This window comes from Bombus pyrosoma, linkage group LG3 (assembly GCF_014825855.1).
Source record: "Bombus pyrosoma isolate SC7728 linkage group LG3, ASM1482585v1, whole genome shotgun sequence".
Taxonomy (NCBI): domain Eukaryota; kingdom Metazoa; phylum Arthropoda; class Insecta; order Hymenoptera; family Apidae; genus Bombus; species Bombus pyrosoma.
This window is the reverse complement of record NC_057772.1, coordinates 9,040,662-9,057,803: the sequence shown is the minus strand read 5'-3', so window position 1 is coordinate 9,057,803 and position 17,142 is coordinate 9,040,662. Positions and strand designations below refer to the sequence as shown.

The window sequence follows — 17,142 nt, the reverse complement described above, 5'->3', positions numbered from 1 at the left end:
GGTTCAGTCTATATGACCACGCTCCGTCAGAATCGGTCTATCTCTCTCGGATTATATCTGTGTGTCCGTGACAGACGATAAGTATCCAGACTCGAGCCGGGAGTACCTTATTCGTGCGCAGACCATCGTAGCGCGTGGATGTGACATTCGAAGACAGTGTATCGAAGGAAATTAAAGAGCCAGATAAAAGACATAGTGACTCGGTGATCGTTGTGCCGAATGGACGAACTTGCGTTTCGTGAAACGGACTTGTGTTTCGCGGAACGTAATTATCGAGATACACAGAAGCTGAGAAGATTCGTTAGTATCGTATTATACTGACACATTAACACATAGATAATCGTTTGTGCGCGTGTAAATTATTTTTCGTTCTCTTTTTTCTATTCGTTGTATCACTTCGTTGGTAACGTTCGATATACGTTAATGATATACGATAGTTATACTCATTAGTCATATTCGTTACTTATATTCGTTAGTATTATATTTAATATAATATCCGATATAATATTCTGTGTATCGTTCGGCATATCGATACAAGTTGGAGTATTAAAACGGAGTTGTCGTTGCATCGTACAGCAAGCGAAACAGTGATATATTGAGATTTCATTTTTGATGTGGTCCCTGTGAAGAAATCTCGTGTTAAGTGCAACCTACACCGTTTATTTGGATCTTAAGTGCCTGAACCCGCTGACCTTGGAATTTTATAATTCGATCACGGCGCTAAACTGAGGGAAGAATGGATTACTCGACGAAAGGTACGTCTGCTCTTCTTCCTGTTTCGTGGTCAGGTGACTGGATGAGATATGCGCCTCTCTCTCTCTCTCTCTCTCTCTACACCTCTCTTTTTGTCTCTCTCGACAGAGAGAAGCAGATAAGAGATTTTCTCTCGTCACGTCGATCGATTTCTTGCGTCTCTCGTTTTCGGTTTGTTCCGCTGTTTTGTTGGTTAATGGTGATCGTAGCTAGGACTCTTCTGGTCCGAGATAATATACAGACACAAATGGGAAACAGTCTGTTAGTAATGGATCTATCAAAGATTCTTGCAAAGATCGATTAAGATCCATCGTCTGGAACACCGTTCTTTTATTTTTCTCGTTCTTCTTAGTTTAATCGTTGCGTATCTATCGCGTACACAGAGATCGATTAAAAGTTGAAGATTCATTTTGAGACGAGGAGACGAGTGACGTTATGTAATTTGATCCGTAAACATACCGTTGTTGGTCGCGTAGAATCTATAATTAATTTCGTCGTTATTTAATTCGCGTGTCGCAGATAGAAACTCGAATATCCTCGGTAACATCAAACGTTACATCGAATCGCTGACAAGAAATCGATCGAGTTCATCTTCTGAAAATTTCTCCGCCTTAATAGCTCGTTGTGGCTGTATATCTTTAGCTCCTTTGAAAATAAACAAGTAGAGAGGATGCTGCGGCCGAACAATTCATAGTAAACCGCGAGGTTAAGAGAACGAGAGGAATATTTCAGATTTTCGTTGCAATTAGTCAAAATATCCTATCTAACGTGTTAAAGTAAAATAAAATATCCTATCTGATTCAATGAATAATTCAAGATTCCATCTTCCACTCTCTGTATCTTTCCCGAGCTATATATCTACGCGGTCAGAAAATGGCGATTGGAAATTTCACGTTGCAGCAAACCAAAGGTGACAGATAAAAACGATATAGAACATTGGTTCTCGTTAGATTCGAAACGATAGATAGGACATTTTAACTAGGTAGGACAGACTAATGACAATCTAGAACGTTAGTCCTCTAAGGATCAAACGATAAAATAATAACAAATACGTAGACGACGTTTCTTTGCCCGATAACGAATTTGCAGATTCCAGGCGGTAAATTTTATTACACGAGAAACGAGCTTCAAGCATGGAAAAGTCCAAAGATCAAAAGTGAGATTCTTCGAAATTTCGATTTTCCGCTATTGTAGAGAATCTTCGAAATCTCGGCACTTTTGTAAATAAAGCGTTGCATCGTCGACGAAGATCGATTTGTTAAAAAAGAAAAAAAAAAAAAAAAAGAAAACGCTGCTGAAAAATATTCGAATCCTTCGGTTAGACGCCATCTTCCTATCGCTATGTATAATCATTCGAATTAAGCACATCATTATGTTCCATTAACACGGCCATTTTAATTCCTTCGTGCGGAGACTTGAATGCCACCTCTCCGAACAGCCGAGATCAAAAGTCGTCCATCCCGGAAGCGCTTTATTTTCGTTCGGTGTTCTTCGAGTCTTTTCAAGGAGACCGATCAGATATACAAAAAAAAAAAAAAAAAAAAAAAGGAAAGAAGAAGCAACAAACAAATAGAATTCCTTTATTAGACTTCGACAAATTTCGTTCGATCTTGTTTTCCACCTTTCGCTATTTTAACGCGGCGTCTATTGTTTTTCGAATCGACCTAACGCGATGTTAAGGCCGGTTTATCGGTGGCCTGGGAATATTTGGCCCGAGAGGCAACAGGATGCGAGGAAACGACCGAAATTCGATGGCTAATGAGCAAGTCGAGTACTACAACAAAGAAGAAGATGAAAAAGGAGAGAGAGATATTATCGTTCGTGACCGTTGTGTTTCGCCACTTCTGTCTCTCTTCCTCTTCGTCCTTTTGTCTCTGCTTTCGCTTTGTATCTCGATTAACAGAGAAAATATCGATGCCTATCGGTGTCTCCATTAAGTCTGCGTGTAATGGGATTTTCGTTTCAAGAACGCGGCGCACGTTCTCCATTGAAATTCGCGTGTCAATGTTACGCGAGACTCCGTTTCGTTCGCTCGCTGAAAATGCTTGATAAACGACAGACCTGTGCGTTTCGTGGTTCCCTTCCGAGCCGATTAGACTCGAATACGATTTCCGCTATATCGAAAACAGAAGGACAATTACCTTTTAATTTTCCACGTGACTGTAACTTTTCTTTCGACGACGTTCCCGAAAGTGTTTCTCGAATAGAACGCAGAGGAAACGGAAATTTGGTATCGAGAGTCTATGAAAATTTGCAAAATAAAAGATGTTAGATGTGAGAGAATTGATCGGTTAAGGAAGATGTTGAGAAATTTGATTAACTCGTTGAGTTATTCGTATGAATTTTACTTATCGATTAGAAGTTCCGTTTTAATTTTTTGATACGTTTAATTGTTAAATAAAAATTCAGATGGTCTTCATTTTCCGTAAAATCTCCATAAAACGACAACTAGTTCGGTTAACTTTGCAGAAACAAAATTGACGACGGAGATTTTCCTCTGGTTTTCGAATTAGGTCAGGTGAGACAGTTTTATCGGAAATTGGATTCTTTCGTCCTTAGATTTGTATCTAACGGGGAAAAATATAGCGAGAATGATAAAACACGATTAGACGAGAGAGAAAGAGATAATTCGCTGGTTTCATTGTTCTGCAATCGAAGATAAAATCGTATCCCCAACAAAGTTTCCATTGATCCGACGTATTGGTAATCGAAGGATTAACAGATTTTTTCGAAATTTGATTAAATGGCACTGGAAACGTTATATAGCTAACGTTATTATGTAATTTCGAATGAGAGACAACTGTATCTCGGCAAAAATTTCTATTCTAAAGATCAATAACAGGCTGACTTGATCGAGAAATCATCGAAAGATTCAACACGAATGGGAAGAACAGCGTAATATTTTTTTTTTTTTTGAGAGTTAAAAAAAACGAACATAATCGCCGACTTACGTAATATCCGATCGAAGTTGATCCGTTTAAACGCAATTTCTATTTTTCAAATACTGTTAGACCACTGTTAATTGAAATAGTCATTACACGTTCGTGTAGCGTTCGTAAGAAAAATTTGTGGAAACGAGTGCATGTAAAATATCACGATCTCGTTTGTTACGTAATCTTCGATCAAGATTAACGTTTATCCACCGAAAGTTTCTATTTTTGATTAAACAGAGAATTTTCATTTAATTAAACAGCCTCGAAATTACTATGTTTTTTCTTTTTACGAAATTTTTGAGAGAGAGAGAGAGAGAGATGCGTTGGAAGTATCACGATTCTAATTTTACGTAATTCTCAATTAAATTGATTTCTCTAATTTCGAACGAAATCGTTGAATTTATTTAGAAAAATCGTTAGATATCTAAATATTTGAACAGAAACTTATCCAAAGGAGCCACGATTTCTTATAAATCGATGTCTTCTAAATTTAAATCGAATAATTCTGTCTTCTCTAAGAACGATTCCCATTTTCAAGCAAAGTTGTCCAAAAAGTTTCGTACAATCGTCTGGAAAATGAGAATTCTCGATCATAGTATATACTACGCATATATACTATACATTCTTCGAGCCTTAAATTTCCCATAAACGCATAAACAAATCAGTGAATTTTATTTCTTTGCCTATGCGAATGAAGAATGTGTAAAACACAAAGATTCGCCGTGTTTTACACTTGAATTAATAAACTTGCAGGATGACTTCATCGTTTTTCCATATCTTTGCATTATGTTTCACGTTCTGTACGCTTTCACACCCTGCAATTTCCCATAAATATATCAACGTACGCGGTCTACTGGTAGCAGCTAAAACAAATTACTATTTCTATCTCAGCTGTGTTTCTCTGCCTGCGCGCATCAAAATGTAAAATATAAAGGTTCGCTGTCTAATAGGAAAACCTCCATCCTGATTTTCCATTGTTACATATTTTTTGCATTATTCTTCTCATTCTGCAGACTTTCACACCCTGCAAGTTCCCATAGCAACATAAACATCTGCAGTCTACTCTATCGGTTCTATTCCTCTAGCTACGAGCATAGAAACCTATCATAAATAAAAAGATTCGCCGTCCAATTACAATACTCCCACGATGATTCTCCTCCTTTACATCTCTTTTTCCTATATATATTTTCCATCACTCGTCGCTCTTTTTGCCTACACTTTCGCGCTCTTCGATTTCTCTAACGCAAACGCACAAACAACAAGCTCACGATCCACCGACTTTTAGAACGAATTTCCGTCTCGATTTTATTTCTCTTCGACTGTGCGCGTAAAAATGGAAATTTCAATCGGTCAGACGGCTCGCACGACGATGATTCGAAGTTTTCGCGTTTCCATCTGTAAGCTATGATTCCTCTTGAAACGCGACCGCGATAGCACCTAGTCATGTTCTCGAAGGGGAAAAATTCGCGTCCGTGGAACGAGAAGCTTACGAGATAACGAGATTACGGGGATCGCCGCTGACGCAATCGTAGCTTTGGTATCCCACCAGAACCAGCCAGCCGGCCACTCAGTTTCCAGGAAGCCTCGTATCGATTTTTTTCGGCGTCGCTCGATACGCACGCGGTTCAGGCTGTCGTGGGAAGAGGAGAAAAGGCGCGGAGCGATCTCGCGGCCACGACGCTGACGTGTCTGAATTCTAATCTATCGACGAGTATCGACAAGGTAAGCGAGAAGAACGAAGAGAGAAAGAGGGAGAGAAAAACAGGCGACATGCCTGTCCAAGTCCACGTAGATAAGGACCTGAACTCTTCTTCTTATCTTGGAAATTATTTGTCGAACCGCTCCCGTAAAAGGACTGACTGACGATCTTCGAGGATGAAGAAACTGCGGTATCTTGCAGTCAGTCGCATTCTTCCAACAACGTTCCAACGCTCTTTATTTCGGCCTTTTCGTTCTTTTCTCGTGATTTTCGTTTTTGCGATAGATACGCTCGGATGTGACTTTGAGAGTAGCGCACTTGCTTCGCAAAGTACTAGGTCGTCTTTCGTTTTATAAGGAAACAACGGACGCGCAACATTTTCCGTAAAATAAAGATCACAACGTTCGATTAAATTAGATTAGGTTTAAAGATTAGGTATAAGGATGCGTCGTTGTAAAAGACGTGTCTGTAGAAGAAAGACACTTTTCGGACAAATAGTTTCATTCGTACGACCGACGAATGGCGGTGGATTGCTTTCTCAAATGGCAGATATTTCGAAACGAGGGTTGAAAAAGGTTGAAAGTTCTAGGACGAGAAGATACGAGGAGTCGGCGAGGAACTTTGAGTCGGAGTAGCAGGTGGTTCGCGCAGGAGTTTGTTCGTCCTTTAGTGAGAAATTTGTTTTAATTTCGCGTAGCGGAGTTTCGCGTTTGACCGTGAATTTGGAAAGCGGGGAATTTGACTTCTGGCAAGGATTAATTGTTAATAAAATTCATAATACGCGCGGAGAAAATAAAGGGTTGGTTGGAAATACGTAACTTTGATTAATCCGGTTAAGCAGATTTAGAAAGAATTGGTGCAGGATTTAGAAACGTGGAAATCTACTGGCACGCCTTACGAAGAATCGTGTTTTTCTCTTGTTTAGCATTTTTTTTTTTTACAATTTTTGTTTAAGATTGAAGTTTTAAAAATAGCTTTCACCTTGGCATAGGAAAAGAATAATCGATAAAGTTAATAAAGGGACGAATCGTGTAATTTTCTTGAAACAAGGGTCGTTATACTTCCTGCTGTGAGATAAGAAAACGGAAAAAGAATTAATAGCGTATCTTGGAATTTCCCATTGATGAAAACTTTGTAGAGTGAAAAACAACCGACGATACCAAAAAGTTACGAGCAATTTCATAAAGTATTCTTCGTCCGGATGGAAGATTTCGAGATGTTCTTTCACGATTTAAAACGTTAATGGCATCGATAACGATCTTTCGTTTTCCTTTAATTTCCTTTAATTTTAAGAAAACGTTTCGCTCGATGGAACCAGAACACGCGTTACAAGTAGCACGATAAAACGAGCGTGTCTTTCTCTCTCGTAGCAACGTTCAAAAAATCTTCTGATAGAAACTTCAAAAAGAGAACTTTTGAAAAGCTTTTTAAAGAACAGACCGAAAGAAAATTGATTGAAAGAAAATAGGAAAATGCGGAGATAAAAATTCGACGGGAGTCTGTTGAGGCTAACAGGCGAGAAAAGCAGGTTTTCCGAGGGAAGGGCTGGTGAATTAGGGCGTGGCGTGGAAAATCAACCGCTCCCTTTTCTCACCCTCGGGGTCCTTGCCCTCCAATCAGACGTCCCAATTATCCTTCATCTCGTTGGTAGTCGTTGTACAGTGGCGTTTTCACCACTTTCCTCGCATCGAAGTCCCTGAAAATTCGCTTTCAGAGATTGCAAACGAGTTGCTCTATAAAACTTTGTATCTTCTACGAAAAGAAAAAAGAAAAATACATGCGAGTTTAATTTTCTAGATAAGAAGAAATATTCTTGACGACTATACTTGCCGATGTTTATGCAATTTTGCGTTACTCTACCAGTTTGTATCGTAACTTTTAATTATAATTATCAAACGAGAATGTAAGAAATGGAATTAACAGTAGAAGGTAGAAAAACAATTTTTTTGTTCTATCAAATACTCTAAAAAGTGTTATACTTTGGATATTTTGCATATCTTTGCATGTTGCGCATTTTTACATCCTCGAGTTTCTTATAAATTCGGATAAAATGTCTAATAGACATTTTTGCATACAGCTAATAATTATTTAACTTGAACGATTTCTTTCGGCATGCGTCTTATTCCGCGTTGTATAATGATTGTTACTTCATCGTTCGCTACATCACTGACCCGATTTTCCAAGAAGAATCGCGAGAACGAGGTGAATCGATAACCTGCATCTCGCGGCTGATTTAGTGGCAGCAATTTTAAAATGCAGATTCATCGGCGAATATAAATAATTCATGTTCTAAATAGGCACCGTATCCATTTATAAAGGATTCCAGGAATTAGGATGTTCTTAGAGGAAAAAACTCGATAGAAATTCGTTCTAGGAAATACTAGGAAATTCGTTCAATTCGCGTATATCCGGTGTTCACATGTCGACAATTCTGAACGAAAACGTTCTTCCTGTCCGAAAGAAATTCGTTAAGTCGATTACAAGAGCGCGTTAAGCGCAAAGTAAACTTCAAAGTTAACCAGAAACAATTTAAAAAACCTACAGATTTGCACTACGTTGCTCGCCGTTCTTTTAATTTGACTTTTCTTCTTAGGAACGCTTAGGAGGCTTGTTGTGTCACTTGTGAATATTTTCTCTCTATTCCGCTGTCTCCGCGATTACGTATTTCCAACGTCGAGAAATAATCTGGAGTCGTCGAGCGGGACACAAGAAAAATCGTTATCTTTCGATTATTTTCGCCATATATTAGAATTTACAATTTCGCTTTCGACATTCTCGTCGAATATCGCAAATCATTTTACCCGCTAAATCGCCAGCAACATGGAAACGTGTGCGTCGTAAAATAGCGGCTCTTGCGGAAGAAAATCGCGGAATTATTCGACTGTCCGCGGCTCACTTTGCCAATCTACCGGCTATTGCAACCGCCCTCTTTCCTCTTCCCTCTTCCCTCTTGCATAATATGTAAGCTCTCTCCGGTAACGATCCATACGCAGCGGGTTGTAGATATGACGACCGCGTCTCTAGGTATATGCGGAAACACTCGGTTGGGCCACGTATACGAAGATTCTTTACGTGACATCCTTTGCGCTGGGTCGCACACGTTGGTCAATAGAAATTGCTCGAGAAAATATTCCTTTGATTCGCCGCTTCGTCGTTTCATCGTCGTTTCATCGCACAAACAGCTATCTAAATCGAGCACGTTTCGGTACCAGTTTTTCGTTTGCTTCCAAATCATATGCAACGAGATGCACGCTACACACTACCAATGGTTCACTCGTATAGACCATTTTTGGAACGAGTTTTCGCTTCTTTCGTCGGTCGGGTCGATCCGATCGAAGTCGGTAAGCTAGTCGATACTTGGCCGACACAGTGTAGGCGTTCCATTCTTCTATATCCATCATTTTCTTTTTTTCTTATTAAGCCTACTCGAAGCTCTCTTCGAGCTTTATATACAGGTATACGATATTAATCGAATATGGTATTAGATCGTACAAGTATAAGTTTAATTAATAACATTCATATTCGGATAGTACGTTCTTCCATGTTTTGCGATATTTTATACTATTGGCAAAATCCAGCGTTTTTAATTGAACAAAAATTCTAAATAAATTTTTATACATGTAATATAAGTATCTTTTGTTTATATATATTAATAACATTCATATTCGGATATTGAGTTCTTCTATATTTTGCAATATTTTATACTATTGGCAAAATCCAGAGTGTTTTTAATTAAACAAAGATTTTAAATAAATGGTTATACATGTAATATAAATATCTTTTGTTTATATATATAAATAANCATTCATATTCGAATATTAAATTCTTCCATGTTTTGCAATATTTTATACTATTAGCAAAATCCAGCGTTTTTAATTGAACAAAGATTTCAAATAAATTTTTATACATGTAATATAAGTATCTTTTGTTCATATATATTAATAACATTCATACTCGGATATTGAATGTGCTTCTTCTATATTTTGAAATATTTTATATTATCGGAAAAATCCAGCGTTTTTAATTGAATAAAAATTCTAAATAAATTTTTATACATGTAATATAAATATCTTTTGTTCATATATATTAATAACATTCATATTCGGATATTGAGTTCTTCTGTATTTTGCAATATTTTATACTATTGGCAAAATCCAGCGTTTTTAATTGAACAAAAACTCTAAATAAATTTTTATACATGTAATATAAGTATCTTTTGTTTATATATATAAATAACATTCATATTCGAATATTAAATTCTTCCATGTTTTGCAATATTTTATACTATTGGCAAAATCCAGCGTTTTTAATTGAACAAAGATTTCAAATAAATTTTTATACATGTAATATAAGTATCTTTTGTTTATATATATTAATAACATTCATATTCGGATATTAAGTTCTTCCATGTTTTGCAATATTTTATACTATTGGCAAAATCCAGCGTTTTTAATTGAATAAAAATTCTAAATAAATGTTTATACATGTAATATAAATATCTTTTGTTCATATATATTAATAATATTCATATTCGGATATTGAGTTCTTCTGTATTTTGCAATATTTTATACTATTAGCAAAATCCTGGGTTTTTATTGAATAAAGATTCTAAACAAATATTTATACATGTAATATAAATATCTTTTGTTTTTATAAATATTTATTTGAAATTTTTATTTAATTAAAAACACTCGATTTTGTCGATAGTATAAAATGTTGCAAAATATGGAACTATACTATAATGTTATTAATTAAACGAACGTACTATACTATAATATTATTAATTAAACGAACCTACGTAAATATATATATATATATATATTTACAATACATAGTAAGATGAATATTTCGTTAAAAATATCCGCTTGCTTCGTCAGACGAAAAGCAGCCAAAAAGTTTCTTCTTATCCGATAGCGTTGAACGTTCTTGGATCGTAACATAAATTACATAATATGAATGCAGGACGAATTACGTTACGATCAGATACATATTGGCTGAGAAAATTGTTCAATTTGTTGCCATAGTGTTTCGTTATTTCAACGTGTGATTATGTGGTCTTGAAGAAATAAAGCTTCTCGATCGTCGTTCCGCTTTACGAAAGCTCGCAGCAACGAGGTCGGTGGGAAAGAAATGGCCGATTCAAGCACAGCTCCACGTTCGCCGACGTAATTATGGCGGTGTTACTCGTTGATTACATTCAATAATTTTATAATATCAGGAAGTTCTCATGTTTGTTTCTCGGCTAAGCATCCAATCAGACGTTTGTTTGCCCAGACCCAGAGAAATTATTAAATATTATCAGCGTTTAGACATTTTTTCTTTACTTTCGTTCGACGTCTAGCAGCTGCTAACGTACTGGGTTGGCAACTAAGTGATTGCGCATTTTCTCATTAGGCGATAATAACAAAATCCGCAATCACTTAGTTGCCAACTCAATAATCGATCGCGATGATACGCAGCGGAGTATCGTAGGCAACGTACGACAGAACGTAATCATGGCAATCGTTTACGAATATGATAAAGTGAGAAGAAAAAGATAGAGGCATTAACACGGCGAGAAAGCTGGCAACTTTTTATTTTTAGTCACGTTTAGCAGTTAATAATTGAAAATTAATTCTGTCGTTGCTCGGAGAACTTTTAACACTCCGCGCTCGGAATTTTATTTCAATTTCGTTACCAGCAGCTCCCAACGATTTTAACCGTTTTATATGAGATTTACTTTAACTAAAAGATAAGACAATTTAAATAATTAGAGGAAGAAACAAATTCACTTAAATAACAGTCTTATTAACGCTATTATTGTATTTTGTAATTTTTAAATGTATGGCATAGATTGAAACAATTTCCTGCAAAGGAAAAGAAAGCTGCCGAGCTTAAAACTGATGTCAAGTCCAATGCCGATCTCGTTCACCTTATCCTTCGATTATTGCAACGTTTCATTATACTAAATCTAAAACAAAGAAAGATTGTTCGGAGAAATAAGATTCATAGTCAGGATCAAATCCTATCTGCCTACGTAACAGGCTTAATAGAGTTCCAACTACACACTGCTATATTTTTCTTCTTTTTTTTACAGAAAAAAATTAATTCCAATTTTCCTTCCATCGAATCTGCGTTAAACGTGTTTCAACGTTTCAGCGTTTGTCTATCGGACAATTCGATCAAACCTTCATGTTTCCCAAGAATTTCACCGTCTCGATAATCCGGTTCAAAGAAACCTTCCTTACGCCATTTAATTGTTATCTTTTAACGTTTAATCCCAACTCGAATCAAATTCTCCAACTACGTACAGTATCTTTGGAACGAAACGATTGTAAGAAACGTGTTCGTCAAACATTCGCCGAATCTCTCGATCGTAGTCGCTTTATTTCCGATAAAAATATATTTTAAACGAATTCGCCGAAAGATAACAGGAAATGTTTCGCTGATATCGATTAACGAGCTGGGAAACGCGGATAGGCGTGCTAAAAACAGAGAGAGAGAGAGAGAGGGAGAGAGAGAAATAGCTCGTTATGATCGCGAGGCGTTTCGACTGGCCGAAAGCAAAACGAGATTTCCTGGTTCCGAGACGATGTCTCGAAACGGAGAAAATGGACGAGCCGGAAGAAATTAGAATATCACGATTAAAGATTCGTTCTGGTTTCGCCGCCAGGCCTGAGAAACGATTTTCCTCGCTTCGATCCGACCGCCAGACGAACGTTGCCTTTCATTTTTCATGCGTTCGTTGCACGGATGGATCCAAGCCGCGCTCCCGGTGTTCCCAAGAAAATCTTGAAAACGTGAGAAACGTGTTTCCTCCGCCGTTTGAACATTCACGCCGCGTCTATCGCGCTTTAATCCTCTTTGTATTTATCCTGTTTCTACGAAACCAATAGTTCGGCAGCTGTGAACTACATAAACGAAAAGGTACAGAGCGAAATGCAAGGTAAAAGATTTAGAAAAAAGAAAAAGAGAGATGAGAGTTTTCCGATTGTTCGCGTTAGCTTCTCACGACAAACGAATTTGGTTGTATCGTTAGACGTAATTAGTCGAACGAAACAGATCGTCTACGCTTTGCTACAGTTCGTTACGAAAATTACGACCGGGTTATTTCGTTTCCTACAAGCTTTATGTTAATAAACCATTATGTTGAATAAACCATTCATGGAGCTGTGTTTATATGAATACAAAAAATGACGATTAACATAATAACTTTAATTTTTTTGCCATAAGGATGATATACGAACGTTACATACTCTGAATACACGATAAACAATGTAATAAAACGTGCACGCGTTTTACGCACGGAACGCAACATGCGGAATACCGAGTATCCATACAGGAAGACGCTCTTTACAACCATGCTTACTTAACTATGAATATTATAACAATTATTCGTCTATTTTTCACGTAGGTGCTTGCGATATTTCTATTCATAAAAATGACCTTCCATCACGATGTTATTCTTTTTCAAAATTTTTTCCTCCATAGATACGTGCGAAAAAGTGGAATTCTACCGAGCTTCTCGTTATCTCGAAAATAATTGTCTTGTCCAACATTGTTCGATTAATATTCGAATAAATGGAATTTTTACGTGATTTCTTCTACGAGTAACGTCTGCTGGAAACATATTTGAAAGAAATAGGATCCGGCTCTGATCCAACCGAAATTAACGTCTCGTTCGATGTATTAGGTCGTCCGGAAAGTTTCTTTCGTTTCATGAAGAAATAACAGACGCGCAACGTTTTGTGTTTTATATTATTTCGTCGAGTTACGCACGTTGCGTTTTCTTCCGTTGTAACGAACACCGCGACATTTCACGTTTGTACGAAGGTACACTGTTGTAGAAAACATGTTTGCGAAAGAAAGACACTTTTCGGACGATACGATAGATATTCGCACAATTTGAAGTTTCCGCGCGATTTCCTGCGAAAACAATTTTTCCGCCAACGTCTTATCGTAATTTCGCTGGAAGTCGTTTTTCCTTCGATCTATTTTCGATAACTGGAAATCCGCCGTACTTTCTTCCTTGCCGTACTCTCTTAACTCTAAAAATAATTCCAAATAGAAAGGAACGAGCTAAACGACCAATACACACGAAGCAAACAAAGAATCCATAATACATGAAACTTTTTCGTCGTCTCGGAGAATCGGATACGATCCAGAGACTGCTTCTACATTGTTTGCTCCCGTGATCTAGAGGTCAACTCCCGTGTTTACACACGTACAGATCTAAGTTTTCAGAGAAAGACTGTCGATCATGCTGCGACGAGATAATCACGCGTGTATATCTATATATATATATATATATATTTCGTAATCGTAATATTTCGTAAAAGTGGAGCTGATCGAAGAAATCGTGTAATTATTGTAATATATATTAATATATAATACATATATATATATGATATATAATAATAATCTAGTTTCTACATTTAGCTTGTCAGAAATTCTTCGTTTCTCCATCTTTTCTTTTTCTTCTTAAGGCAACTCGCAGAGTTTCTCACGTACGATATTCCGAGTGGAGCTTTTATCGAAATTAATTTCATCGTTTAACTTTCTAATAAATTTCTAGAGGAAATTTCCTGTCTTGTAAAAAGGTAATACATAACAATAATAATAATAATAATAATAATAATAATAATAGTCGTCTATCGCGACCTTGTCTCGGTCGATACAAAGATTCTTTCGTATCTTCCTATCTGCTATATTTTCAATAGCATTAATTTCTATTCGTTCGAACGGACACAATTCTTATTTTTAATTTCTGTTTGAGTAAAATAGTACGTTGCCTGCATTTGCTCCTCGCGAGAACACAATATCAATATCGATCGAACGTGATAAAATGAAAATACGAAGAAACGTATCGGATACCTAGCTACCTATAGCGATTCAGGACAATGTTAATGGAAACGGACGAGTAAATTGAGCATCGAATTTGATGTATATTAGCTCGATAGCGAGGATGTTGATCGTGCAGGCCGAACGTCGATCGTCGAGGTCACCAGATTAAACCTCGTTTAATCGAACCGATCGACGTATGGTTAGAAATAATTTGCTGGATTAATAGCAGAATTAAGAGAAGCGAAAGCTGGATGTGGAGTAGTCTCGTGATAAGGCTGTGTGATACAGTTTAGATATCGATCTTTCATCGTCGCGAACCTAAGTCTTCTATCGAGTTACCTCTTAATACTTCCGTGGAAACTTTGGACCCAGGAGAATTAGAATCTAATCTCGCTACATACTATACAAAGTCTGGCTGATAGAATATTGTTGTTCCATGTACAAACAGGAAAGTTACGATGGTATCGGATATCACGATGTTGGATGCTTAGGATTTTACGAATTTGTACAAGTACGTTCATCTTCGTTACTCTTAGTCCAGCCATGTTGTTATTTGGTATACGTATGCAGATGAGATGTACTCGCGATCAATATTAAGCAGGCGATCGTGAATAGGAAGCGCGTGATAGAAAAGTTCATCGATCTGTTGTTTATCGATTGACGAAAGTAATCGGGAGAGAGTTGGAAATTCCGAATTTTGTTCTCTTTTTTAGTTTAGCGTCGATATTCTGAACTTTATTTGAATATTATATTAGTCTCTTTTAGATATCGCTTATCAGCGATTCTAAATATATAAATGGCCTAATAATGATCTAAATAAATAAATGGCCAATAAGAATTTTGCCTTATCTTAGGTTAGAAGTTGGAAGAAGATTAAAAGCTAAGAAACATACATTAGGAACGATGTGTAGAACTTTGTGTTGAAATTTAGGAAACTTTTACTTGCAGCAGAAATTCCTCCACGTATCTAATGTTGCAAATTTGAAAAGAAAACCGTGGCGAGAGGCGATTGTTGAATTTTCGACTTAACCGCGTGCCTGTGCACGCCATAAAATTCCCTAGAACTGATACGAAAATCCCTGAAACTAGGAGCTCCGGAAATCCAAACAAGTTAAAACATTTTTAACATCCAACGTCGCAAATGAGTTAGAAACTTTGAGAATCCGGACATACCGAATTTCCACGACGGATAGATGTTACGGAAACACGATGGAAAGTGAAGTAATTTAAGACGTAGACATTTGAAAATGCATTGTATCCGACGAATGCCGAAAGGACTAAAACGCTAAATAAAACTGTCGCTACGATACCCAATTTCCCGTGATCGAACAACTTGCCAATTTTTAATGAAATGTTGCTCGCAATTTGAAATTAAAATCGCCTGCGTAATGAAATTGGAAAGCTCAGCCAAAAGTGGAATCGATCGACTATGACTTCCGAGGGGGCTCGTATACCAAAGTGAGAGACAAAAGAGTAATAGAAAGGAAAAAGATGGGAAAAAAGGAGAGCGTATGTGTCATCCAGAGCGCATAGAGGGTGGCAGGGTGTTACGGCTGGGTAAGTCCAAGGTTGTCAGGGCTACGACTCTCGAAACACACTAACCGACCGCCATCTTTGCTTCTCCTGCGTGGTGCTGCGTGGGTGTATCCGAGCGTGAAGAGAGCGGGGACGTCGGGGGTGGGTGGGGGGAACGATAGAGAGAGGAGAGCGAGAGGAGAGCTAGGGAAAGAGCGAGCCTGGACGACAACGATGACGACGACGACGACGACGACGAGCTACTCGCTCGAAGAGACGAGACGAGTGAGGAAAATGAGGAGAAGGGGGGAGGGGGGAGGTAGAGGAAGACGAGACCATAGAAAACCGAGGAAAAGGTGGAAATATGCGTAAAGCGAAATATGTACATTATCTACATGTGCGTCGTGTAGGAATTACATCGTATAAAAGTTTATTCGTGTGGAAAAATATATAACGTTCTGGGAATGTTCTATATAGAGGAACGCTAATGTCTAGCGTTATGGTAATGCTAGGTGTGTATAGTAATAAACAGACTGCGGATATCTATGCGCAGATTCGTATCTTCGGGAAGATGATCGAGCATTGTCCGACATGTTGATTATTCCGATGAATTTCAGATTTTTACATGGTTCTTATATTTTACATGTCACGTGTAATTTTAGGTGTTTTATACAGTTTTTGTTATGACGTGCACGTTATATATATGTTTGCATTTTTCAGTTTGTCGTAGATGCACAAAAACCCGCGGACTGACGATTTGAGGTTAGTCTTGATAACGACTGTTCTAAGTAATATGTACATTGTTTTTTTTTAGCATATTCTTGTATATACGTATACTATTGCCGTTGAAAGTAGTAACAAGTTAACAGCAAAGCAAAACATTGGCTGGATGAAATACGTGGAACTTTGGTTATGTTCGTCGTCATAAATCTCTTTACTTCGTGATTCACGAAGCTTGATAGAAAGGAAATAAAAATTCCTACCGCCGATTCAGCATCACGCGACTACATCGGCGTCGATTTTTTCGACGATCAGTATCGCAGCATGAAATTGAGGTAAAAGTTTTAAGGTTAGGTTTAATCACGACACCGATCCAAAAGGCAAGGACAATGAATCAACCAACCTAAAAGAAACGCAAGAGCGATATATAGGTAGATGCTACGTAAACTCATAACCTCGAAAAATTCCAAAGTCTCCACACAGCATCCGTCGAAATGATTCGGTCTCGAAGCAAGAAATTTCACCTAGGAAGGATGGTGCGCAGAGGCCATTGACAAGCTACGGAAACGTCGAGTTCATTGCCTTCTTTTTAAAATCTATCGGGTAAAAGAACCTTTTTAAATCCCAACGTTTAAAAACTCGCCTTTCAGAAAGGCGAGTAAATATCACGACAGACATATGTATATAACGAAGGAGAAA

General features: G+C 37.4%; 1 protein-coding gene across 3 annotated transcripts in view; it reads left to right on the top strand.

Moving 5' to 3' along the window:
- LOC122566155 (ras-responsive element-binding protein 1) overlaps nucleotides 1-17,142 on the top strand; it is a 104,177-nt gene that overhangs the window by 70,110 nt on the left and 16,925 nt on the right. Inside the window, exon 1 of one of the 3 annotated variants that reach the window (XM_043722987.1) lies at nucleotides 7-755. The exons of 1 other annotated variant lie outside the window; for it this stretch is intronic. In XM_043722987.1, coding sequence (XP_043578922.1) covers nucleotides 737-755 — 19 coding nt within the window. In that variant the 5' untranslated portion in view covers nucleotides 7-736. Of the gene's footprint in view, nucleotides 1-6; nucleotides 756-16,576; nucleotides 17,047-17,142 lie in introns of those variants that run through there. One more of the 3 variants, XM_043722986.1, reaches the window with a different exon arrangement.